Here is a 25776-nt window from a genome sequence, read left to right as displayed (position 1 = left end):
ATCGATGAATATGTGGATAGGATATCATGGTTTTCGTTGTGTTAATGATATTTGTAATTGTATTCTTTAACAGAAACTTGGAATTAATGTTTAGTCTTATTCTCAGTGAAGTTTGACTTAGTCTTCTATGCTCAGAGCCTAGTGCTAAAGAGGAAAGTAGTGGCTGCACGTTCTGATTCTTCTCGTTTATTTGTATTTACATTAGTATTAAATCATATGGTTACAATGATTCGTAAGATAAATAGAACTTTGTAAATGCAAAAGGAATTGCACGCATTACGTACACACCACCGTCTTGTCTGTTACTCTGAGAAGCACGTGATCATTGCTAAACCATTTCTCGAGTAAGCGCCAGCTCGAATAGCATTAAAATGGGGGAAGAGGGACAATCGAACACCATCCAGCAAAAATTGAAACGCGCGTTCCACAGTGTTCGAGCGTTGAACTTCAGTTGGAAATTACTGAAAATCCAAAAGTACACCACTCTGTTCGTTATAAATACACCGTGATGAGGGTACGGCTCTCATGGTACTTATAGTATAGACACCTTAAGAACTACTCGTACCGTTTAAGAACATTGTAATTACAGTCCCTTGATCGATTCGCTATGCTAAATAGTGTTTTGGCAGTTGTCGAACATATTACAATACCCAGTGTCGGTGGACGTTAGTTGTGTTTACAGTTACTAGTGTTAACGATGCACTGATACATAGACGACGGCTCCACAATTAGGAATGTCCGTTAAAAACTTCCCGATGTTCGGAAATTCAAGCCTTCCCGACTTTGCACCATATTCTTGCGTTCGTTCTCTTTGTGCTAGATTTACTCGCGAAAGTACTCAATATCAAATTATACGTTATTAATTCATCACCGAAAGTGTTTTTGTTAAGAAAAGGATTCTGTGTGAAGATTATATGCCATTCCGTATTTACAGTTGAAAAACATCTTGATCCTTAATACGTTGTCATAAAAATGTACACTATGGATTGATCATGCATACCACGATTACAAGATGGAAAAGTTTAGACTCGAAAAAGATCTGACCTCGTCCTATCAGACTACCCTTGCAGTGTGTAAAGTTTATAAAGTCGTTCTTACAATTTTATATCCCAAACTTTCGAACGATAAAATTAATTTTAAATGCTTTCTGAACGGATGTCGGTTCACCACTCTATCCAACTTCTTTGAGAAAACGAGATACACTCCCCTACTTTTATTACAGTTTACAACGACGCAGTGAATTAATACCGTATTGTACTTACATAAACCTCAGACTTGTTACTCATTACACAGCTGGAGATAACACCAATTAATCGAAAACTTTATTTAGTGGATTTTGTAACTGGAGAATAACAGGAATTGGCATTTTTAGTGGAGGGTTGTTCAGGGTACAGGAAGTTATCCTTAAATTAGTACTAACTGCATTAACCAGCTTATGGGCACTGTTACTTTTAGCGACCTGACGTTTCCAATTATTGCTATGTTGGTAACACACTGTGTCCCAGGAATTAAAACTGAAATAAAAATTGTTGGTTAATCAAGTAGCATGATAATATGTGCTGAATTTATTCACCGCACTGACCCTTTTTAGAAATTCTTCTGCGCAAATGCGAGCTCTTGCATTCATAGATAATTTCATTTCGCTGATCTCTCTGTCAATTTCTTCCATGAAATGGATAACAAAGTCTACAATTTTGTGTTTGTACATTTGTTCTACATGGATATTTGTGATTAAAAAACTAATATCATAACCCTATAGAACAGTTTGAATGTCATAAATATAATCGATCATGCATTTGATTTTTCATAAATTTATAAAATTACCTCTACAGGCTTCCTCCTGAGAATGACAAAATCTTCCGCTCTCATTGTCATGAATCTTGTAAAATTATGACACAGAATTTTTTCCAAATCGTCCGCTTGTTTCACTGCGATACTTATTCTCATACTATTTATACTGGTTTCTATCAGCACCTTTTCCTTGTCATTTCTACTGATCAATATCGGAGTCAAAAGAAGCTCCTTACTAGCTCTCACTTCAACCTCTGGCTTATTGTGCTTTTCGACAATTTGGGAAGAGAAATTCTCTAAACACATGGCAGCAGTAAGTGTCCTCCTTACTGCTGTCAAGTAAGGTTTCAAAGTCGCAGACTGTAGAACATAAAACAAACAACAATTATAATCTCTGCTGATAAATTCGTGTCTTATCTTCTAAAAACCATAATGATTTTCTTACGCCCTTCATATAGCTCATGGAAAGACTAAAAACTTTTAAAAAGTATATAGGTACACCAATAAAATGAAACTGTACATCTAACCCTATTTCTTACAAATGGATTAACTCAATTTCTTTAATGAAGCTATTATTAAGTCTACCATATCCTGCTGATACACTTTCTAATACATGAACATGACTACAAATTGGACACTAATTAAATAGTACTTTACATTAGCATAAACGTAGTATAGTATATTATATGACAGAATAGTAGGGCGTGAAACATATCCATTCATACTATTGCTACATCCTGTCTACTGATAAGGAATTTAATCATCCTAAAGAACACAAATTACCATAACCTATTTCAGTAAAATCTGGAAGGAACTCTTACCATTTTGCGAGTTAGCTATGAAATGTCGTGATCAAAATTCAACAATGTTCTACTCCTTCCAACAGTTTGCCCCTTTTAGAAAAGATCCACGGAAACACGTGAAAGGTGACACATTACGTTTCATGCATATCAGGGGGGGTTGAGTTCGGCCGGTTTAATTTCAACGGCGTGGGGCGTGTTCCGAAGTTCACTGATAACCAAAACTAACTTTTCTTGTTCCTGTTTTGTAGAAAAGACTTCCACAGAGATAACGGGCGGTCGTCAGCGAATTTGCACAAATTCAGAACGCATCCTGTCCGAAAATTATCGCGGTGCTTCGCATACACCGACGATCAAAATAGTTGTCCGCCCCACTCTGGCAAACTAAGGCTACTGTCCGGAATGGGAGCTCTCTCTTATTCTGTATTATTCAATGGCATACAGTACATTTTAATCTCGGCGTATGCACATTTTTAGATACATATATTTAAACTAATTATCGTCTTTATCTATAGCGAAGTAGTACAACTTTAATTGCAGTCTTTTAAATTAATACTGAATTTTTTATGTGCAATTGGAAAATGATGAAGGTGTCGAGTGGCACCATCTACGCCAGAACACTCAAGTTACTTGCCAATTAATACTATTCTTTTGTCACTAGGTGGTACCTGAAAAAATATTAAATACTGTTACAAGCAGTAACTAAATATCTATACAAAAATTCCTTCAAGTTAAAGAGGCTGACAATTTGATTCCAATTTATTTTAATCACTGATACCTGAATCTGCATTTTTTATGTGCATATAATGAAAACCGATATTTATTGGCACATGTTAACTTGTTTCTATTTTATAAATTTCAGTATTTTTAATGTTTGCATAACTGCGCACTCTAGTGTGAATCATGGAAAACATGCTGGTGTCCTGGATAACTTAATTGCAATATAAGATGTAAAGTTTCACAACACTGAACCTAGCCAATTACCTGTACAATGGTTATTTGTAAATATTATCGACAAGGCAATTGTCGCTTTGGACAGTACTGTCAGTTTCAACACATAAATACATTCGGTAAGTCAAAAAAAATATGGATTATAATTCACGTTCACAATACGTTTTCTGTCAACATCAATTCGTCTCTTTCTTTTTGTAGGAAACAACACCAAGACTGAATCTTACAATCAGGATGAATATACAGCGTATGTTATATCATAATTAATGGTTCAAAAGTAACATAAAATCAAGTCAATTTTTATTAAATTTTAAAATGCTTTAATAATCCAATTGTTATCATTAAAATTAGGGTTGCGGTTGCAAAAGAAGTACTTAGTGCCGAAAGAGGAGGGCAATGGCTGTTATCTTGTTTTGCGCCACTTAAACAAAAACCATGTATTCCTGGTATGGAAGATGTATCCCCGGAGGAAGTACGATGGGAGATGTACCAAGCACAAAAGAATGGGATGGTTGAACAGGCGGTACGTATATAATAACTATAATTCATTACATATTGTGAATGCTCATAAATCATTTGGCTGTTACATTTTTTCAGAAACTACGTTTTCAACAACTGTGTCAAGACATGAAAGCCAAAAGAGAAGCCTTAAAGAATCCTACTCACGAGACTATAGAGATGCTTGTAAGTAAACACTAAAAACATTGAGCATGATTTACAAATTTTTATGAAAAATATTCTTTTTCAGAAAGAACTTCAGGGGACTGGTCAAAAAGGTAAATTAAATACAAGTAGAAATAAATTAAGAAAATCATCAAATTTTTCATTTGCAACTCCTCAATTAGGTATCCCGGGGAACACTTCAACCTCTAATGTATTTGGCAGTAAAACATTTGGAAATCAGAGCAATCCTTTCAGTGGAAGTTTTACTTCTACTAGTAGCTCATCGATATTTGGAAGAGCCAATACATCCAATCCTATATTTGGAGGGACTCCAGGTTTTGGAAATAACTTGGGCTTTGGTAGTGGAACTAGTACTAGCTCTGTCTTTGGTGGAACTACAAATACTACTACTACATTCAATACAGATCATTCATATACCAATAGTGGTTCTATTTTTGGTGGAAGTGCATCACAGAATGTTTTTGGGCAGCCCAGTATTTTTGGAACATCCAATCCAGTAAACAATGTATTTGCTAGACCTCAAACATCGCAATCAACAACATCAGTATTCAGTGGAGCAACATCCGCTCCATCATTATTTAGCGGTTCCACTTCTCAAGCAAATGCGCCGATTCTAAATCGATACATGGGAGGAGCTAATAAAACATCCACGGCTAATCCGTTCGGTAATTCTTCGACCCTGCAGACTACGAACTCAATATTCGGAGCAACTGCATCAACCGGGGCATTCAGTTCTGGATTATTTTCTCAATCTAAACCCGCCTTTGGAGGAGCACCTGTGTTTGGTAGCGCAGCAAATTTTGGAAACGCAAATACACCCATGTTTGGCGAACAACCAGGATTTGGCGGTTCTAACAATATATTTGGTGGAACCAATAACACTACTCCGACATTTAGCTCAGCTGCTCAACCTACAAATGCTTTCGGAGCTACTGTGTCTACGCCTGCTGTGAACTTATTTGGTAGTAATGTTCCAACTACATCTGTTATATCAACCTCTAGTGCAACCCCATTTGGTACAGCTACCACTGCAACTAGCAGTCCTTTTGCTCCTGCAACCTCACAATTTGAAGCCGCGAACTCAACTGCTGGACCCTTCTCGCGACCCACATTTGGTATGTCCACGAGTACCAGTGAAATGTTTGGTACTACTGTGACATCATCCGGTACACCTTTTGGAACTACTACAAATACTGGACTGACTTTTGGTACACCTAGCACTACAACCTCCCCTTTCACACCCTCTACAATTGGCGGTGATTTGAAGAGTTCACCCTTCGCTACCACTAATACTACAGTCACAACTACAACTACCAATCCGTTTGCACCGAGGACACAACAAACCACTTCACCGTTCGGCAATTTTGCACAAAATCAAACGGCTAATACTGTTACTGTATCCTCCAGTGAGCCATTTGGTAAACCTGCATTTGGCGTTACTATGACCGCTACTATCATTGATGATAGTATTTATACAGCGGAAGATCAATTGACCGATGATGAGAAAAGCATGTATTTGGCAGAGAAGTTTACTTTCGGCAAGATTCCATTAAAACCGCCTACCAAAGCTATGAGATAACTCAATTTATAGGAGGTTAATAATACAATTATAAGCTGTGATATTTTTTTACTATACAATTATATGATTAGGACCAATTTCACAGATCTATAGTGACGATAAATAATATATTTGCTGTTTGAACATGACTCTTTTTGTTTATAAAATTCAAGGAAACGCTCCTTTTGTAAACAACATTTAAATTGTAACCAAGCACGCAATAAGATCTTCTAAAATTATATTGTCATTGTTATTAACTCAATTCGTTTTGAATTTAATTTAATTTAATCAATTACATAATTATGTACATATATACAATGGTCAATGACTCATTCCCCATTCATACTTACTTTATCATACATTCTTATAATGTATTACTCCAGGAGGAGGTGGAGGAGGAGGAGGAGGAACGCTGTTACCAAATTGGCTTCCTTCAGATACCTGAAGACGATATTTACATTTAATGTAAATTCATGGAATGTTCAGTTTTTCACGCAACAAACCTGAGGCAAGTGACAGAGTGGGTTCGTCGGATAATTGGTTCTCTGTGTGTAAGCTGTGGTCTGATTTGGTGGTTGTGTCAAACCAGTTGGTATACCGTTCGGCGGTTTGTATCCTGTAATCTGATAAACAATTGAAAAAATTAGTATATCAATGTAAGTATAAGGGATTGGTGTAATCTGTAGATCCACATACTTTGTCATTCATCTCAGGAAATATGGTACTCAAGTTAAAATTGGTAAGACTGGTGCCCGAGGGATGATGGGTCATAGCCATTGGGTTGCTTGAAACGATTCCTCCTCTTGGCATGTTTGGATTCATTGAAAATCCGGGTGTGGCTACAGTCGGTACACCTTGAGGACCAGCAACTGCTGGTGGCGGTGGTAAACTATTTACAGCTTTTGTGTATACATTTGCTTGTGGATGGTTTTGATACAGGGGGCTAGCATGCGGCGGTGGTGGTGGTGGCAAGAAGGTAGCCGAATGATGATAATCCTCCAAGGGTGAATTAATGCCGGAAAGCGGGAACTCTAAATTCTGCATTGTCCCGTCTAGACCTTTTCTTTTCCCTTTCTTTGCATTTGTAGAGTATGTCCTTTTGTCACAGTTCTGATGTTTCGCGTAGTGCTGGTGGTTCTTTGTGTTTGTATTTACATTAGTGGTCGAGGTTGTTACTGTAGAAGTGGACGATGAAGTGGCACTGGAGGAAGTTGCCACGTTTGGTAGAAGAAACGCGTTTGTTTCCATGTAATCGGTGTTATCGTGTAATGGCATCATGTAACTGGTGGGAGTATTTGATATACTAGTTATAAAGTTTGAAGTAGGATAAATGTTTGTATTGGAAGAGTATGTATACGAATTGAAATTCTGATTAACCATTTGCCCGTACCCACTTCCATCATCGGTATTAGAAAAATAATTGATGGGCATGACGGTATCCGCAGTTGGTAGACTAGTTTGAAATTTATTCTGAGGGTAGTTGGTAGTAAACTTTATAGAAGCATGTTTATCCTGGATTGTATCATGGACACTACTATTAGTTCCAATCAATGCCTCTGCAGTGTAATTGCTCTTACAGTTCCTGCTTCTCCAGTGAACATTATTCTGCTGATATTTCTGCTGCTGCTGTTGTTGCTGATACCCTTGTTCTGAGAAGGTGTGACCCGATGACTTTTGGTCTTCGTGCCTCTGATGCAACTGATCGTTACCCGATGTCTGTTTACGAAGGTCTATTTGCCGCTTACTATTTCCCCTAGGACTAGTGTTACTTTTTCTTTGATGTTTTCTGGCTTGCTGTTGTTGCTGCTGTTGCTGCTGCTGCTGCTGTTGTTGTTGCTGTTGTTGCTGCTGCTGCTGCTGTTGATGTTGATGGGAATGATGGTGATGGTGATGGTGATGATGGTGCTGCTGGTGATGCTGCTGATGAGATTTTTCAGCCTTCTCGTGCTCCACCAATTGACTCACAGAAAGGAACGATGAACCAGCTCCTGGATGTTGTACCGTTTGAGTATTTAACACTGTATGGAAATCACGTGCAGCTACGGCACCTTCTTTATCTTTGATGGGGTCTTTATTCTGGTCAGATGGAACTCTAGACGGTACCTGACTGAACAGGAAATTCTGTTTCTCAGGTATATTAGTACCTAGGTCCAAATCTCCGACTAAAGTTGGAAGACTGGAAGGTACAATGTGCTGCTCTATACCTTTAACTGGTTGAGATTGTTCGACATGAACACTGGTCTTTGTAGGAGACCATGGGAACGGTTGCTCTTCAGAATAAAATACGTCTGAAGTTCTCTTTGGTTCACTTTGCAGAACGGGTAAATTGGGGAAACTGTGGGCTGTTACGTCATAGTTGTTATAAAACTGATTAGGTGTTCCTTGGTTGTACGACGGAGTCTGAGCAAACAGATTATTCTGACAAAAGTCAAGTTCCTTTCCAATAGGTGGTAAAATTATGTCGGCAATATTCGTGTTATGCTTGATTTCAGGTGTCATCATCCAGTTTACAGGAGCTCTGATAGCATGCTGTTGTTGATTCGACTTGGACTTTGTGGCACTCTGTTGTTGTCCATGCTTGCCGTCATTGGCATATGAAACACTTTCATGCTGAAGAGAGGGAATTTGTCCTTGAACTAGTGGTGGATATTTAATCTGATTATGTTGCTGGGATTTATCCGGATATTTGAAATTTGAACTGGTATAATCTACAGAGTACTTCATCTGCGTGCTAACTTCTGGCAAATCAAAGTTGACCTGTGAATCATAATTGGACATTGGATATATAGCCTTGTCCTGCTTCTGTGGCATAGACTGATGATTCTTCGGTCCGTGTTGCTGTTGTGACTGCTGTTCCATACCTGGATACTCATTCTGAATATACTCTGATTCTATTCCGTACTTGGACTTATTTTTATTTTCAGTGTTGTACTTAGTGTAATCATTGTTACTGGATGAAGTTTGACTTTGACTTTGCATCCGACTTTGTTTACCAGACGGCGGGACATTCGTCTGAATATTTCTTGCCTTGGAAGGGTCAACGAAGGGCTTCTGTGGTTCCATTCCGGACTTCATTCTCGACTTATCTATGTTAGCCACAGTTGAATTGCCCGAGTAAACATCATTCGTCAACACTGCGGAGAAGTTTGAATTTTCCTTGTGTAAAGGAACATAATTATAACTTTCACAGATGGCTTTTTGCTCCGTGGTTTCCGTCTGACTTTGTCCTTGCTCAAACTGCACCAAATTATTGTTACCAGTACCGCCAACAGGCGATAAAGTAGTCCAAGATAAAATACTGAAATTCGAAGAGTTCTGGGCAACGGTGGTAGTTGATTTAGCATGATTATCCGTAACGGTACTTTGCTCAAAATTGGACGTGGCAACGAAGGAAGTCGGTTGCTGCGAGTAACGTGAAACAGGGACGTTTTGAATTAAAGGTTTAGAACTTACAGGATTCGAGGAACTGGTGTTGATCTTCTTTATGTCCTTGTTGGAATAAGAAGTGTAATTTTGAGTGTCTTCCCGTTTCCCTTGGAACAGGTTCTCCGTGTTCTGACTCATAACGTTTTGTTCAGTTTGTGCGCTTATGGATTCCTTTACACCATAAGAGAATGTTTGAGCGAAAGGATCAACATCAATTTTCTTCGATGAGTTGTAACTCGCCTCCCGTCTGTGATCTTGTGTCTCTTGCGGCTTCGATCTCAGAATATCATTCAACTTTGCATCTTGATCTACAATGTTATTTACCGACGATTCGGAATCTTTCATCTTTGGATAGTTATGTTGAAAATGGTTTTCAGATGAATTGGGTATGGGGTCCTTAGAAGAATAAGTTTGAGTTCTAGTTGAAGCATTGCCAGTTCCCGTGGGATAAGATATGGTATCCTTTCGTGAGAGATTTTTATTCTGATCCACAGAATACTCATTATGAATATTCGGTGGTGTGGTTAGAACATGATTGTTTTTAGACTGCGAATCATACACACTTTGAATACCTTGCGCAGATAGAATAGGTAGAGATGCATCCTTGGATTGTATAGAATAATCTTGTTGTATGTTCTGAGATGAAGTAGGAAGAACTCTGTCAATGTGACCAGTATAATTGAGTCTTGCATTAGGCGCAATGCTGGAATTAACTAAATTATCTTTTCCATCAACTCCATAAGAAATGCGGGAATTGTGGGAATCCTTGTCTTTCATTTGAGATGTGTAATCCACCTGCATAGTTTGTAAAGGCAAAGAAGAAGCATTCGTAGTGGTTGTTGTATTGACTAGGTGTGAAACCAAAGATGCTTGAGACGCACTCTGATCAAGTCCTGCAGGATTCACTTCTGAAATAGTTGAAATAGTTCCGTTGCTACAAACAGTTGAATTCTGTTGTAGATTCGTCAGAGTGTTATCGACAACAGTTGAATAACTTGACAGGAAATCTTGAGAAGCCGAGTAACGAACACTAGTGTCACAAGTGGATACCTGAACTGGGCAACTAGTTTGATCTGTTTTATTTGAGGTGGACACAGTACCAATTTGAGAATCAATAATATTTTCACTAGTAGCAATAGTGTTCTGCAAGTTTCTTGTGAGCTGATTTTGACAGTTTCCTCCCGATTGAGTATTGGTATTGATGGAATTACTGGTCGATGCGCTCGCAATAGAGTATAAGGTTGTTTGTGGAAATGAGTTAGGGGGAGCAGTCTTCTCCAAAGTTGGTAACACAGTTTGCACAATTTTATAAGGTTCCCTAAGGGGTTCGTTATTCACAACCTTGGGCAAAGCTTTTGTAGAAGTACTGCACTCCACAGTAGCAATCATCTCTGTAGTTACAGATTCACTGACCGGTGGATTTATAGTTTTCTTCTCTTCGCAAGTCACCTTTAAACGTTTTTCTGCGATTGAATGAGACGGCGATGATGTCTTGATTTTGAAGCTATTGGGTTCCATAGTTCCAATTTGCAATAACATGGGCGGAGTTTGACTATGATACTTGAAATCCTCTTTCATCTCCTCTTCAAGGACTTCAGTTTTACCGTTCAAAGAGGATACCAGCGGGAAAGCCATTAAAAATGCAGCAGTAGGTGATATGGATTCAGAATTGTGCGAGCTGGAAGGTACTTGAAGGGAAGCGAATATGTCATTGGATAAATCAGAGTGGAGACCATCAGCTCTATTGCCAATAGGCACAAAAGAATTTTCTGTATTGTAGGGCAGCGACGGTTTTGGTCCATCATCCTTAGATGCTTTGGCCAGCTTGGACTCGTCTTCGGCTATGTTAACTGGAAGTAACGATGACGATTCTGTGGTAGTATCAGAAGTTTGAACCGTTACATTCGTTTCCGGTTTCAAGGTTGTCGTGATATTTGTATCAAGATTTAAAATAATTTTATTATTCTCCAAGTTCGGTGTCCCTTCAATGGCATCTGGATCTTTCGGTGTAACTTGCAACAAATTGTCGAATTCTGTGCCTAAGTTGCACACCTCTTTCACCTTCTTGGAATCTACAGATTCTTGAACAGCCTCTTCTACTTCTGTCAGAGAAGATTTAGAACTCGAACCATCCATATTATTCTCTGATTTTTCTAATGCGTTGTCTACTGGAATACTGAATTCGGTATCGGAGGATGCAGAAACAACTTCATTAGTCGGTTTCAAATGCTCTTCCGAAAAAGTTACAGGCGACACCGAATCTGATACCGATACGTCTTGGAGCTTCTTCGTTTCACATTCTATATCGCTTATGGTCTTTGATGTTTCAGAGATATCCTTGTTGGGGGAATATAATGAAACTGGACATTCTGCATTGGCCTCTGTAGAAGATTCTTTTTCATTCGATTCAAGCAGAATATGACTGTTATCTTGATTTTCATTCGCATTTTCGCCTATTTTTTCTATCACATGCTTCAGACTTTCAATTGATTTACAAGTCACAGCAAAGTCTGCCTTCGTTACAGATGCTGACAACGTTGTAGCAGGGTTTTCATTGTTTTCATTGATCTTTTGTTTTTTATCAACCGGTTCATCACTGGTACCGATTTCTACATTTAAAGGGCGCTTTAGAGAACATTTTTGAGGAGAACTTGAGATTTCTGTAGTTCTTCCGAGTTTCTCTTTTTCACTCTTCTCCTCCACTGCTTCTGAAACCTGTGGATTCTTTGAGCCCTTCGCGTGATTTTTATTCCCTTTAGGTTTAACTTCCTCTTTCTTACTTTCTTTCGGTTTGTCCACCTTTTCTTTATGAATCGCTGGAATAGGAACTTTATACGTCATCGTTGTTTTTGTCACTTCTTTGCCTTTAGGCAGGATACCTTTGTGACCGCCGATTTTCGTCGCGTTAATTATATTCTTCACATTCGAAGCCCAATTCTGCGAGTCTACTACTACATTTGTGCGAATACTTGGGACGGTATTCAAGGTCACCTTTTGTACAGTGTTAATTAACGCCTGATTACAAATAGAGACAACAGAGTTCTGTACACGATTGGTCAAAGGTTGCATAACAAACATCTGATTTTGTTGCGTATTGCTAAGGATTATGGGATTCGCTGGTTGCTGTTGAGTATTCACAATGATATTTGATGTCATAGGTGTTACTAAAGGCATCAATTTACCACCAGACAGTATAAGAGTATTTGGAGTCAAATTAGTTACAGAATTATTTATACAAGGTGCTACAGATTTTTTTCCATCCTTTTTCTTTGTTTTTCTTTTTACCTTTTTCTGGGATTCTACCTTCTGCAATGCTGAAAGCCACACATCAATTATAGAACTTACTGCAGAATTTTATTTAATATTACTCAAAGTTCACTGGTACTTACCATTATTCGTTTTATCACTTACTGGAACATTCTCTGATGCATCAGAATCTAATAAAAAATAACTATAAATTATAATCTTTATTACATACGTGAATTGAAGTACCCATTAAAAACAAATATTTACTTGTATTTGTTTGGCAACATTCAGATTCTTTTGATACAGTTTCCGATACATTTCCTATTGAATCCAAATTATCATCCTTACTGTTTGCACAATTCACTTGATTCTCCTGATTTTCAATCAAACTATCCACATTCTTCGAAATATCACTATTCTCCACCAATTTTTTAGCAGATGACTGAGAAGGATTCACAGATTTTCTCTTAGAAGGCACTTTAAGTTCTGCAGACTTTTCCCTCTTGCTCTCAGAACTTTTTACTGAAACCAACCATTCTTTAAGTAGCTAGAAAACTCTTTAACATTAATCCCTTAGCGTTTCATCTTACTTTCTTCTAACTTATTGAAGTACTTCTCTGCGTCCTCTACATTAATTTTATTCGACCATTTCAACGGGGATATCTTTTCAAGGGCTGGTTCTGCAGGTACAGTGATCCCAGCCTCTCGCAACAGTGTCGACAATAACTGTGTACGAGAGAACAGCTGGGTTACAAGTTTTTTCAGACGAGCCAATTCTTCCTCTGCGCAGAAGTAACAACAAGAAATTAAACAACGGGTCGCAGACGTTTCACGGTGTTGTCATCAAATCTGATGGATCTTATTACTGTGCGCTTCCGATGCATGGGCAGAAAACAATTCCTCCGTACGACTATGGAGGTCTTTGATGTACTTTGATGCATGGATCAGGATGTCGACCTTGTTGCGTTTCCGACCCTCCTGGTGCGGCGGCAGAAGGTCTGCCAGAGTTTTGAAGTAAGCGTTCATACGTTTTCTTCTGTCTCGCTCCCATGTTTTCGCTTTGCTGAGAAGACAGCAACGTTAACGTGCACCCCGTTACGATTTAAGGGAACGACTGAACATTCTCTCCCGTCCCGATATCGTCGGACGCGAGGTAACAGGGAAAAGTGTTTCTAATGGTAGAACGAGGTTAGACAACAATCTGTTTGGACACTTACGTGTTCTCCTTTCGTGGCATAATTTATCCCCTTGGCATCGTTTCGCGTGAAGAGTGCGCCGCGAGAAGCGCAAAAGCGTCACTTGTGACTGACATTACACAAACACGAAAACCGTCGTCGAAACCCTGACATTTCAATCCTTCTCGGCTCGATCGCAGAAATAAAAACTCTGTCGAACAGAGCCGTGACACTCGTTCAAACCTCCCCGCCATCTATCGATTTTCCCTCAGCAATGACTCTAACCTCCTTACCGACTTCCGGTACCAGAAATCGTGACCTCCTTTATCGCCATACAATAACAAACGAAGCATTCCTGCATTATCCCTCATTTTTACTTTATCGATTTCCAAAGATCATCATCCAAGGAATCTTCCGAAAACCCGACAAACACGATGAGCCTGAAATTTTTCAAATATTTTCATTTTACATAAAAACAATAATGCGAATTCAACGTCTAGTTTCCAGAGAACGCTGAAAGATGGCGCGACCCTCGGCCGGGCATTTATTTACTTTAAATTTAAACGAGTATTTTTAAAATTCCAAATATAAGTCAACAATAATACGCGAACAACCGCGTAATAATAACGGCGGCGCGCAACTGAATTTCGCGCGTCGCGTTTCCCTCGTTCTATTTCGAAACGGACGCGTGACGACGTCCCGACGAGCGTTCCATTAAATGCAAATCGGCGGAGAAGGCCGGGAAGCGCGGAGAAAAGGGAATCGGTAACGAAGGATGGAATATATTAATTTAAATCGAGTCATACGTGACGAGCGAGCGTCGGACGCGCCTCCGCCGCGTCGAAACAACGCGAAGATGCGTCGCGAAGAGTCGCACGTAGCCGAGCCGCGAAACGCATTCGAATGTCCACTCAAGATCGCCTTGAGAGCGTCGTTAATGCAAATCGACGATTGTAACCGTCGCCGATAGAAAGAGAGACCGACGGCTCGCTTAATGCGCGGCGAGAAAAAAAAGGGAAAAGCAAACATCGTCGGATCAACCCTCGGAATATGAACGCGATTAATCGGCGTTCAGAAGCGATTTTCCGAGATAAACGATCGAGCGTTAATTCTCTAAGACAGAAGAATCCGCACGATAACGTCTTCGTAGAGCGTAACGGCGTAAAACGTTTCGAAAATTTGGAGACAGAAATGTCCCCCGAGGGACGACGCATCGAAAATACCCGGAGCCTCGTCGCTGACGTCGCGACATATTTTTTCCGCTCGCGTGAGAACGACTCGACGCGGATTTCGCGACGTTTATTTGGCAACGCGAAACGCCGGCATATTTCATTCGCCGGGTTGTTTATTATACAATTAAACGCTGCTCCTATTCCTGACGAGCGGACAAAGTAAAGACGGAAATACAATACGCGATAACTTACAACGTAATTATCCCCAGTCGCGCGTGCGGCGTTCGATTACTTTTAAGGAAACTGGATTTTCGAGAGCGGACATCTTGCGAGTTTCCGTGAATCCTCGGAAGCTCGACGTCTCGTCGATTTTGAGAATGTTTCGCGAGCGAAGGAACAAAGGAACCGATCGCCGAGGATCATCGGCGCAAAGGCGGAACCACTGCGAACGTATCATCGCGCGATTGTTCAGCGATTAATCGCCGCGAGCGCGTTCGTACGGCGCCCATGCGAAAACTCTAGCCTCGAACGGACGCGGCGAGGTGCAACGCAGCGCGTGCGGCACTAATTAATGATTTAAGCAACACGAGCGGCCGAGTTTCGCGTGTGGTACGCAACTCTCACGCATCTACGTTTACGCGGCGTCCGCCCCTCGGCACAACCGCGGCCGAGGAATGCAACGCGCGTAATTACGATCATCCCGTGAGAAATCATTCGCGCGATTAAACGGTCGCCGCTGCCGCCGAGAACGCCTTAACAATACCCTTGAATTGCTATCGATACAGACGCGAACCAGCGCGCGCACGGGTAGCCCTTAAGTGCTTTCTAAACACCAGAAATATTAATTAATCGAATAATCGCGGCCGCCGCCTCAGCAATCCATTGCAATTACACGCGTATCACCGAGCGTGGTTTCACCTCTCACCTCTTTCGCAGAATCAATAGAAACTAGAGAGAAAGGGAGAGGATTCGGACGTGTAAAACGGCCGGCGCTGATTGAAAGGCACCACCGTCCGAGTGAGTGGCAAGCTTCCCGAATGAAATTCTCATAAGCCGCGGGAGACGTTCCGAACGATAAATAACGATTACCAGCGATGTTTCTTCAATCTCTCTAACCGGACGATCGAGCGAATAACAGAACAAGAGGTCTCCCGCACACGTCGGCGAACCTGAAGTCGCGAGATCGAGAAATACACGCGCGCGAGAAAAAAGTCCAAGAACGTCACCTCTATCCTAGCTCTGTTTACATAATCGCGCCGCCAAACGTTCCAATTCGAAATCCACGGGCCAGACCCCCGCCGAAGGTTACAGAAAACTGTCAACAGACAACGCGCCGTCTAAATACAAAGTCCTTCAGTCTGGACTGGGCTTAGCCCGCCGACAGTCTTCGTGCGTACACCCCTCTTTTTTTATTCTTTTCGGCAACGACCCCGTCGTCGAATAACAGGGTTAACGAAACGAGTCGCCGGGCTTAGGCGATTCGAAATTTACGGCGGCCGCGGAGGGTCGGAGGGGGCGGCGAGGTCGTCACGGCAGCGTCGCGACGACAAAAGCCGATAAGGGTGGCCACGGAAGGCGGCGGCGGCGGCGGCGGCGGCGTCGGCGTCGGCGTCGGAGTCGGCGTCGGCGAGGGGGTGACGACAAGAAGAAAAATTCGTGGTCTGCAGGATTTCGCGTGGCTGGCGAAAGAACGGAGGAACGAGCCGGCCGGCACCGGTATTGATTACGGGAGGGTAGGCCAGGCCGCACCCTCTCCACCCTCTCGGCCCCGGCCGGGGGTTGGCCGACACGCCAACGACACCGCATCGGGAGAGAAATCCTGCGCAGTCGTCGCTGGATCTCTCTCTTCTGCGTCTAACCTACCTCCCCCCTCCCCTCGTCGGCGTACACACGAACCCCCTGCGCGCCCTGCACAGGCTCCCTTGGACGATCAATTCCTGCCCTCGCGATTAACCCCTTGTACTACTTTGACGAGTCTCGCTCGGGATCAGAATTTCGGACCGAACGCGAATATCGAGGACAATTTGGAGAACTCTGTCTGAGAATTAATTTGTAAAACGGTCAGTGAATATGAACTTCGTTAGCGGGACAGTTATGTAGGTTGTCGAATGTCTGTTTTCAGTTGTCGGCTGTACGTGGAGTCTTTGGAAGACTATGTATTTATTTTCATGAATATGTATGTTTTTCTTAGGCGACTCGGGTTAGTATCACCGGTGAGATATCGGCTGCTATGATTGTGGCCTGGATTTTGCACGGCTGAATGGCGCGAGAGGTTAACCCCTTTCAGAGGTTCTTGAACTTCGGACAACCTTCTGGGAGTGGCGTTTTGCGGAATCTAATTTCGCGTTGAGTGGTCGAATTCGGACGTTTTATTTGGAACTTTGGGCTGTCTTGGGAGTTTTCGTGGGTTGATGGAAATATTGGGATATTCTTTGTGGGAGATTGTAGTTGAGAATGGAGGATTAGATTTAGTGAATGATTTAGTATTGATTTGTTGATTTTTGAAGGATCCTGATTCTAAAGTTAGAGTAGTTGCAACGTTATACGTCAAGTGTATCAGTTTTAGGAGACAGCTCTTCTCATACATGAGAATGATGTCTATACGCTTGGAGATCAACGAAAAATGACTTGTTGATATATTAACAAACGCCGTAAACACGCAGCGTCACGCCATGTTGCGAAACATGGAGGACAAGCCATTTTCTCCTGGCGCAAAATGGTACAGACCCTCGTGCAAGGGATGCTGCTCCAATCAGAGCGCTGCTCCCACCGTGCGGATCTGCCGGATCTTCCCTGCGCAGCATCCCCATTCGGACCAACCCCCATTGCCAAAAAATGGAGGGAATCCTGCACGAACCTTTCGTTAAAGTCTCGCAATCTCGTTAACCCTAAACAACTAGGTAACGGCACACTCGGTAGACACATTTTCAAACTGTTTCTCGATCTGTATCATTTTATCCAATACATCTATCGAATGATTTTACCAAAATGTCTCAAGAAAGTTCCATTTGATTTTAACCTTTTTAGTACCAGCGACGACATATCGTTGCACATTCATTAGCGTCTTATTATTCGCAACGCGAGAGAACTCTATCTCAAAATAAATTTATAAAACATTTAGCTTCAACATATGAAGCTAAATTATACATCAATTGATTAATTGATAGAAAGAAAGAAAACGTGCTGATCTTTTACTGTTCGACTAATTAGATAAATATCATTTTTAGTTTGGTTTCTATGAGCTTTTCCCGAACCTTAGTAAATTGTCCGGTTATCTTCGCCCGGCACTAAAAGGGTTAATTAACCCTTATCAGTCCTACGTCGAGTCAGACTCGACATTCTATTTTATTGCACCCTCTACCTGTTCTAACAATTTTTTATATTTATTTGTAGTATTACAATTGTACCATTTAAAGGTAACATTTCCAAATATTCTCGAATAAATAAATATACCGTCATATCAAGCTATAATCGAACGAACTAACGTCGACGTGAACCTCAAAGAAACCAAGAGCACTTCGAACCGCAGAGGGTTAGACTGTTGCTACAAAATGACTGGAAACCATCGACTATTTCCTACTACACGGTCACAGTTACAAATGTGACTGGGTTGTCGAGGGTTAACGAAGTACTCCGCTTCCAGGTTTCGCGAAATATCGAGATCAATTAGTCCGAGCTTCACGCACGGCCGATCGCGCGTCGGCCGACGGCGACGTCCATGAATATTCTACCGAATTGATGATCGCGGAGTCGTGTTATCGGCTCCTCTCCTCGCGGGGAGATCTCGCCGCAGCGATACACGCGTCGCGACGTGTTGTTCCAGAAGCCTCGAGCCTCTCCTTTTGCAGCAGCAGCGACTCCGTCGACCACTCGCCAGACCGGTAGCGAGAGAACCCGGCGCATGCCTTCGTTTTCGTTCCCCTTTCTTTTCTTCTCTTTTTTTTTTTGTTTTGTTTTCTCTTCCTTCCCCTCAATCCACTTTCATTGACATGAGATATGAACGTTTCTAAGAAATTAATATTGGCGACGCGTGAAGTTACGATTGCCTCGGCTCGCTGCCGCTTTTCAGCTTAGTTACCAGACCAATGCGAGGGGAAATGATGATTGATCTTCGTGCGCCGGTGACTTCGGTTTCACCGGTTTGCTAGGAGAGCAGCTTGCGGCTTCGCGTTCTCAAGTTGCCCGGCACTTTTAACCCTTTGACGAATGTCGACATTCTGGCGAGATGACGTTTTCGCGTTTGGAAGACTGAGTCGCGGGCAAACGATTTAACCCTTTGCACTCGAGAATATCCCAACAAATATTCATTATTTTCTGATGAAACGTCAATGATATGTTTCACAACTAACGTAAAGAAATACCTCGTATGAATTAAGTAACTATTTTATTTCGATGTTCCATCTGTTGATGCATTATAGAAAAATTTAATATTGAAGTTTTTATCATTTCCATGGGTAAAACCGAATGGCGACTGCAAAGGGTTAATTAGTCGAACAGCAAGAGAACGCGTAGTTTCATTTTTTCTATTAATTGATGTTTTCTATTAATTGATGTTGTTTTCTATTAATTGATAATTTAGCTTGATCTGCTGAAGGTTCTGTATATCTCAAAGGACCTCCTAATTATCCATTGTCAAACCTCTAACTTCCAAGATTTAGATGAACGAATTGTTCTAGACGATAGAATAAACTGAATAATAAACTATTGTAAACCTAGCGTTGAAGATCTGCTAGGAGACAAAGTGATCACGTAGAATCCTCGAGATTGTGGAAATTAGAAGAGGAGCCAAGAGGAAACCAAGGATCCTAGGGATCAGTAAAGTATCTTTAGATTTTAGATTATTGGTATTCCTTGAAATATCAAGCGTTAAGGATCCAAGAATCTTCGTTCCAAGAGTCCAACAGATACCCGAAGATTCGAGGATAATTGATAAATCCTAGTACTCGAAGACTCTAAGCTCCCAACCATCAGCGACCTATCACCCGATGAATCTTAAAAGACTGCGCAAACTTTCCAACTACGAAGCATATTCTACTCGACTAACAACTGTGTAAAGACACATCCGTAAGCACGCGAAGTTCTTCGACGCGTTCGATTCAACGTCGAACTGCACTGCGCATTATTTGCGTTTCGAAACTTCGACGGATCGAAGAAGCGGCGGCTACGAAGCAGGAACAACTCCGACATTTCCATGACTATACGTCCTGACACAATAACACGATGATTGGTTCGAGTAGCCCGGCCAGGGGGTCATCATTCACTGGAACCTCTGTTTAACTGCTTCAGAAACAGAGGCTGCCTCGCAACGGGAACCCTTCCCGAGTGACTAATATCCCGTAGAATCGAGGATCCTCGTTTACCCGGCGGAGTGTTTAACCAGCCTTTCACGGGGAACGCTTCCAAAGACCTAACGAATCGATTCGTTAGACACGCCGTAGAGTAAACAAGCCCGTATAACTCGTATACATAATTCGATCGTACGCTCGTCGCATTAATATTAATGATATCGTTCCTCCGCGGCGATCCGCGCCGTCGTTTCGCTTCCCTCTTTCTCCCTCCGCGCCGTACCGATACGACGCGAGGACGTCTCTCGAAAAATCCTCATTAAAATCCGCCGTCCCTCGATCCCTGCCTCGGTTTTCGGCGACGTTCGCACCGTCCGCCAGGGAAATTACGGGCTTTCATCGATTCCCGCCGAGAATACTCCGGCGATTCTCGAAAAGTCACTTCCTTATTATTCAGATTCCTTCAAGCCGACTTTCTACTTGTCCCGGTACAAGCTGGAATTTCACAATGAACGCCGAAACACGTGTAACAACCGAACCGAGCACGCACAACCGCACGTTTTCACGAGCGAATTTCGCGAAACCGCGATCGAACGACATTCCATTTCCACCGGCGTACACTTTCGTCGAATGAAGAGTAGATAGACGGACGAATTGGTGTTCGATCATTTTTCTATTTTCCGGAACGTTCGCGTAACATTCGGAAACTGAATTCCACGGTTTTCCGCGACGCGAGCGAAGTCGGTCACCGCGAGCCATCGCTGGGAACATGTAAATAGGAAACTCGCGGACAAAGGAAATGGAAATGCCCGGCCACCGCTTGAATTATTTAAGCGTAACATATTCAAACGTTCGTTTGAATATAATAATGGTGACTGGCGAGCGCGAGTTTTTGCAGCGTAACGCGACAGGCGCGATGGAAATTAGACGACGACTGCGTTTCAATGCGCGACACCTTTCCCAAAGGTCGAGAGGTTCTCCTCGCCGCCTACTTCTCGCTGAGCACTTGTACCTTCTGAACGTTCCTCGTTGAACCCTTTGTATGGTAAAGTATTCTTAATAGAAATCTTCAGCGTTCTCCGAAGGAAAATCAGCGACACTCGCGTAGATTCACGGAGAAATCTGCTTTATTCCGGTACTTCGTGCGTCAACCTTTGAACCGTGCGTGTTTCCGAATTATCATTCGATGGAATACAATTATTTATCGAACAACCACTGAAACTTCGAAATATCAAGCGTTTGATATAATCGTAAAGTCTTATGTACAATAGAAATATTTCTATAATACATCGATGCGAGAAATATTCGAATGTAATGGCTTTCTTTCTGAATTTAATGTCGTCTATGCGTTGTCGAAGGAAGGTTCAATATTTCTAGTGAAAAACTTTCGAGTTCAAAGGGTTACATTACGGAAAATCAAAAATTTCATATACAACTTTACGAATATCGTCTCTGCGACGCCGAAAAAAGGTTCAATGTCGAGTTCAAAGGGTTACATTATGGAAGATCGAAAATTACACATAAAACTTTACGAATTCGCCGTATTGGACCAAGCGGCGACTGACAGGCGCCTTTCGAAGTGCAAACAGTTGATTGTTATTCGGTTCGCGGTTGCAAGGCGGTCCGAGGGCTTTCGAGTCTTTTGTTGCAACGATCTCGCCTAGCTGAGGGACAGGTGGCAATCTTCGCGGCCGACCACGCACCGAGCAGATTTAATCGGCCGGTCACGTCCCCGTAACTTGGTTGCAAGCAGCCGGAAGCCGGCGAGAAATTCCTCACGGCCAGGTTCATTCCCTCGGAATACCGTTCGCTCTGCATTTCGATTAACGCGGGCACACTGATTGACACCAGTCTTTTTTAGTTCGCATTTTATGTAAATCATTGTCCTGAGCTCTTGCTATTTAAAGAATGTCTCCTTCGGTATTACCGATCGATTGCCTTTCAGCCTGTGACACTGTTATATCAGTATTCTCTTGACTAGCGGCTAGAAGACCAAATTATCCTGATTCTTAGCTGCATGTCTTTCATTTCCAATGAAAACGTAACGTTTAACATTGGCTTTAGAATCGTCACTTTTAAACCTCCAATTTCCAACATCTAATCGAACATCGATTCTTCTAGGATCAATAGAGTAAACTGTACAATAAATATCCGCAAACCTGGCTTTTAAGGACTTAACACTATATAGAGCTATATATAATTTGTTATCAAAATTAGGAAAGCAGATTTCCTAAGATTCAAAGAGCTTCCTATTGCTGCACTCGCACAAATGCAATTTCTTTTGAAATTCCTCGCGACAGTACCTTGATCAGAATAACGATGAAGTAAGAATCTTGAAATCGGTTAGTTTCACCAGTCTGGTAGTTCTAGTGTTAAACTAGTCTAAGTCTAACATTAAACCGAGCAGTTAAATTGACTTCTCGAAATTCCTCTATAGCAACTTCGAGAGTGCATCCATCGAGACTTCAATTCATTTATAATTCAGTTGGCGTATTGCTAAATCCATTTAATAATTCCTCAGAGGAACATCTATCTTTTTAATAATTACAAAAAGAAGAAATCAAGAATGGTAAGGTTTAGCGTTAAGAAGACTTTATAAAGTCTGAACTATCAAACGGAATAAGAATAAGAAACAGAGAATCTCGATGTCGCTGAAAATAAAGGAAAGTGTCGTCTAAAAGAAAGCTGACGCCCGAGCGCGAGGAGATCCGTCGAATGCGGGTACACATGGAAACGGGACGTATTTCACGGGAATTGTTTGTCAGTCCAGGTGACACATGGAGTCGCCGGGCGTTCGATAGGCGAGGGAACGTCTAGGACACGTTGCGTCGACGCTGCAGGAGAACGCGACCCTTGGTGACGTCAACCTCCTCGTGGCCTCCGTGGACTAATATGGCCAGACCGGTCGGTCCCTCGGGGCCTGCTCGTGTAGGTAGCCCCACGAATGTTTCTACGGTCTTCTACAGCTCGTTCCAGCACGACCGACTTCTCAATCGCTGTCGCGCCTTTGGATCGCTGCCACACCGAGCGAATAAACTCGTAGTCAGCGGATCTTACGGGAGACCAACGGACTTCGGAGGCAGAGAAAGTTCGAACTGCTCATTGCTAGCTGAATCGGGCAAAATCTACGATTCTACCGAAGCATCTGATCTCGTTAGAGGAGCTCTATAGGTCCTGGGTTTAATGCTTCGACGTTAGCTTTAACATTTAGTTCCTTCGAGAGCAAAGGATTAGCAGTGGTAATCTTAATTGAACCTAGGCAAAGGAGCTTGCGAAGTCAGCAATCGAAATCGATCCTCGTGTTCCTGAAACCTGGAGCTATTCAACTAGGAACTGAAAAGACTAGCTTGACTATCTAAATAGGGACATATCTGAAATCTAGATCTAACAGATCCTATCTAAGACCAACTATTACTGAAACCTAAGTTATACTATTAGATTCGCAGGTATGTATCCAGAATCCATTTCCAATTACCAGAGACTAGATCCACTGAATCCTATCATCGTAAACTCCAACATCCACTGAGACCTGGAGCTATTCAACTAGTATAGGAACTGATAGAAGACTGAGACCTAGCTCGACTATCTAAATAGGGACATATCTGTCAGTGAAATCTAGATCTAACAGATCCTATCTATAAGACCAACCATTACCGAAACCTAAGTTATACTATTAGATTCGCAAGTGTATATCCAGTATCCAATGCCCAAATCCAGGATCCATTTCCAATTACCAGATACTAGATCCACTGAATCCTATCATCGTGAACTCTGACATCCACTGAAACCTAGGTGCACACCAGACAGTTCTCCGGCCTGACGACTCCATCGGTTATCCAGAGCTTGACTGCCCAAGGTTCCGATCGACCCAGCTTTCCCAACTTCCACCGATCACATGACGCGTCTAGATTCGAGCATCTCGTTCGCTGCATAGCAACCGGCCACATCCGCCGATTTAATGTCGCGGACAAGCGTCGAAATGAATCAGACTTATAAATACTTCGGCACGAGTAGAAATTCCGTAGGATCGGGGAGCCGATTCGTAGAGGTTATCGCTGCCTCTGCCGATCGGCCGGCGGCCGGGGTGTCACGGTTCGCCGCGAAACACCGCGTAAACACCCTATCTCTCCGCGCTACGGAGTATTAATGGCCTGATAACATGTGGAAAGTACCGAGCGCGGGGGACACCGAGCGAACGACAACGGACGTCGTCGCGATCGATCGGCAGACCACTCGAAATATTCTTCTCGATTCGATTTATTGCTACCCCTTACGATCCTGATGGACACTGATCGAACAAGTGAGAATCACTAGATAGAATTCGTGGGAAACTTGGGAGTGCAAAGTTGCTGGAAATGAGTACGATACGAAGTGGAGAAAGTATTGACAGTGCAGTGTCTTTCGTACTTAGTAGGGAAAAGATTTTTCTTTGTAAATGATACATTGAAATCTCGAGTAAATGATTGCACTTTTTCTTAGTAACTATCGATTAGGCTTCGATTCTCAAATACTCAAAATACAGTCTGATATACACCTGATTTACGCGGTAGTTTTTTTTATCTGAATTTAGTAACAGCGAATAAAATATACTTTTGTTTTCTAAAATGTATTATTCAAAATGACTGGTTTCGATCTGTTTGTTTAGCAATTATTGATATCTTCGAAATGAATATTCGAAATGATTTTGAAAATAAATAGTTCCATTTCAGTACTATACTGAATGTCTGAAGAAACTGAAAATAATCTATTGTTACAATTTTTATTAATTGCATATTAACCGCATTAAATGCTCGGTAGTTCTAGTGTTAACCCTTAGCGCTGCAGATGATTTTGTAATCTATCAGCAACTGTAACTAATTTTTATGGTATCTAGTGAAAATGAAAAATGCTATAATACACCTTTGATCTTTTAATAAAAGTCTAATAATTAATAATAGAAAATCTAATAATTTTAGGGTAGTTTCTATGATTCATTAAAATATTTCATATTTCAACTGGTGCAATATTGGAGCCTACAAAATTCAAAGGGTTGTGTTATAATGTTAAGCTATGCGAAATAAATATATATTTCGTTCGCGTAAAACGAACCCACGTGGAACGGATTTTCGCGTAACTCGAGGGTCAGGTGTGCTACTACTTACGAAGAAATGAAAATAGATGAATACTGGAAACCTTACAATCCATTGTTCCCAGCAAATCACTTTCGAACTTCACTATCAAAAACTCTCTGGTAAAAGTGCTACGAATAGTCCGAGATAGGTTCGAGTTGCAATTGGAAGTGTAACCGAATTCATTCCAGAGCATCGATGGAGAATCGCGCATCGAATCCGCTGGAATCGACCGTAGCGTAGTTTCGCAGCGAATTCGAGCGGAGATCCTTGCTTCTTTGACCCTCGAAGCTAGTAAATCACCGTTCCGCGGGGCACGTGTTCGTTTCCTACTCCTCGTTGTCTTCCGTCTGATTTATGCAGTTTTACCGGCGTGCCCTGTTACGCGCGAAACGGTCGTATGTAGGCCGTTACGAAGGACGCAGACTTTGGGCATGACGGACTGCCTTCGAGTCAGGTGCGAAGAATCGAACGCCACCGCCATCGTTCCGGCGAAACGCCGTCATCTTCGAGGAGACCGTTGAAACGAGAAACGAACCGATCGATCGCGTCGGCTGACCGAGTACGGTTAACACGCTTT

At 41.9% G+C, this 25776-nt stretch overlaps 3 protein-coding genes across 10 annotated transcripts; 1 reads left to right on the top strand and 2 right to left on the bottom strand.

The window, feature by feature from the left end:
- Window positions 1–170: 170 nt before the first annotated feature.
- On the bottom strand, window positions 171–2986 carry Arpc4 (Actin-related protein 2/3 complex, subunit 4). Of its 4 annotated transcripts, XR_012998307.1 has the most exons (5): window positions 2449–2549; window positions 1825–2151; window positions 1583–1753; window positions 566–1514; window positions 171–461 (listed from the first exon to the last, which is right to left on the bottom strand). XR_012998307.1 is itself a non-coding variant. In XM_031993889.2 (4 exons), the coding sequence occupies exons 1-4, from the start codon at window positions 2613–2615 to the stop codon at window positions 1509–1511; spliced, it is 507 nt and encodes a 168-aa protein (XP_031849749.1). In that variant the 5' UTR covers window positions 2616–2986; the 3' UTR covers window positions 171–1508. The 4 variants fall into 4 exon arrangements, 3 of the variants coding, with proteins under 3 accessions (XP_031849749.1, XP_031849747.1, XP_031849748.1); XM_031993889.2 differs by lacking the exon at window positions 2449–2549 and adding an exon at window positions 2613–2986 and having other exon boundaries at window positions 171–1514; XM_031993887.2 differs by having other exon boundaries at window positions 171–1514.
- A 175-nt stretch (window positions 2987–3161) lies between these two features.
- On the bottom strand, window positions 3162–25443 carry LOC116434929 (uncharacterized). 3 transcript variants are annotated; one of them, XM_076366420.1, is made up of 10 exons: window positions 15056–20893; window positions 13674–14071; window positions 13323–13519; window positions 13047–13238; window positions 12724–12978; window positions 12600–12647; window positions 6481–12524; window positions 6288–6407; window positions 6135–6225; window positions 3162–3259 (listed from the first exon to the last, which is right to left on the bottom strand). In XM_076366420.1, the coding sequence occupies exons 2-9, from the start codon at window positions 13691–13693 to the stop codon at window positions 6139–6141; spliced, it is 6963 nt and encodes a 2320-aa protein (XP_076222535.1). In that variant the 5' UTR covers window positions 13694–14071; window positions 15056–20893; the 3' UTR covers window positions 3162–3259; window positions 6135–6138. The 3 variants fall into 3 exon arrangements, with proteins under 3 accessions (XP_076222535.1, XP_076222534.1, XP_031849743.2); XM_076366419.1 differs by lacking the exon at window positions 3162–3259 and having other exon boundaries at window positions 5840–6225; window positions 15056–20583; window positions 20708–20893; XM_031993883.2 differs by lacking the exons at window positions 3162–3259; window positions 15056–20893 and adding an exon at window positions 25230–25443 and having other exon boundaries at window positions 5840–6225.
- On the top strand, window positions 3208–5814 carry LOC116434930 (uncharacterized). Of its 3 annotated transcripts, none has more exons than XM_031993885.2 (6): window positions 3208–3661; window positions 3744–3789; window positions 3894–4065; window positions 4140–4226; window positions 4291–4318; window positions 4388–5814. In XM_031993885.2, the coding sequence occupies exons 1-6, from the start codon at window positions 3583–3585 to the stop codon at window positions 5803–5805; spliced, it is 1830 nt and encodes a 609-aa protein (XP_031849745.1). In that variant the 5' UTR covers window positions 3208–3582; the 3' UTR covers window positions 5806–5814. The 3 variants fall into 3 exon arrangements, with proteins under 3 accessions (XP_031849745.1, XP_031849744.1, XP_031849746.1); XM_031993886.2 differs by having other exon boundaries at window positions 3604–3661; window positions 3744–3819; XM_031993884.2 differs by having other exon boundaries at window positions 4291–5814.
- Window positions 25444–25776: the final 333 nt, after the last annotated feature.

This window comes from Nomia melanderi, chromosome 4 (assembly GCF_051020985.1).
Source record: "Nomia melanderi isolate GNS246 chromosome 4, iyNomMela1, whole genome shotgun sequence".
Taxonomy (NCBI): Eukaryota; Metazoa; Arthropoda; class Insecta; order Hymenoptera; family Halictidae; genus Nomia; species Nomia melanderi.
Note: the sequence above shows the minus strand (reverse complement) of the source record. Positions and strands in the feature narration are given on the sequence as shown.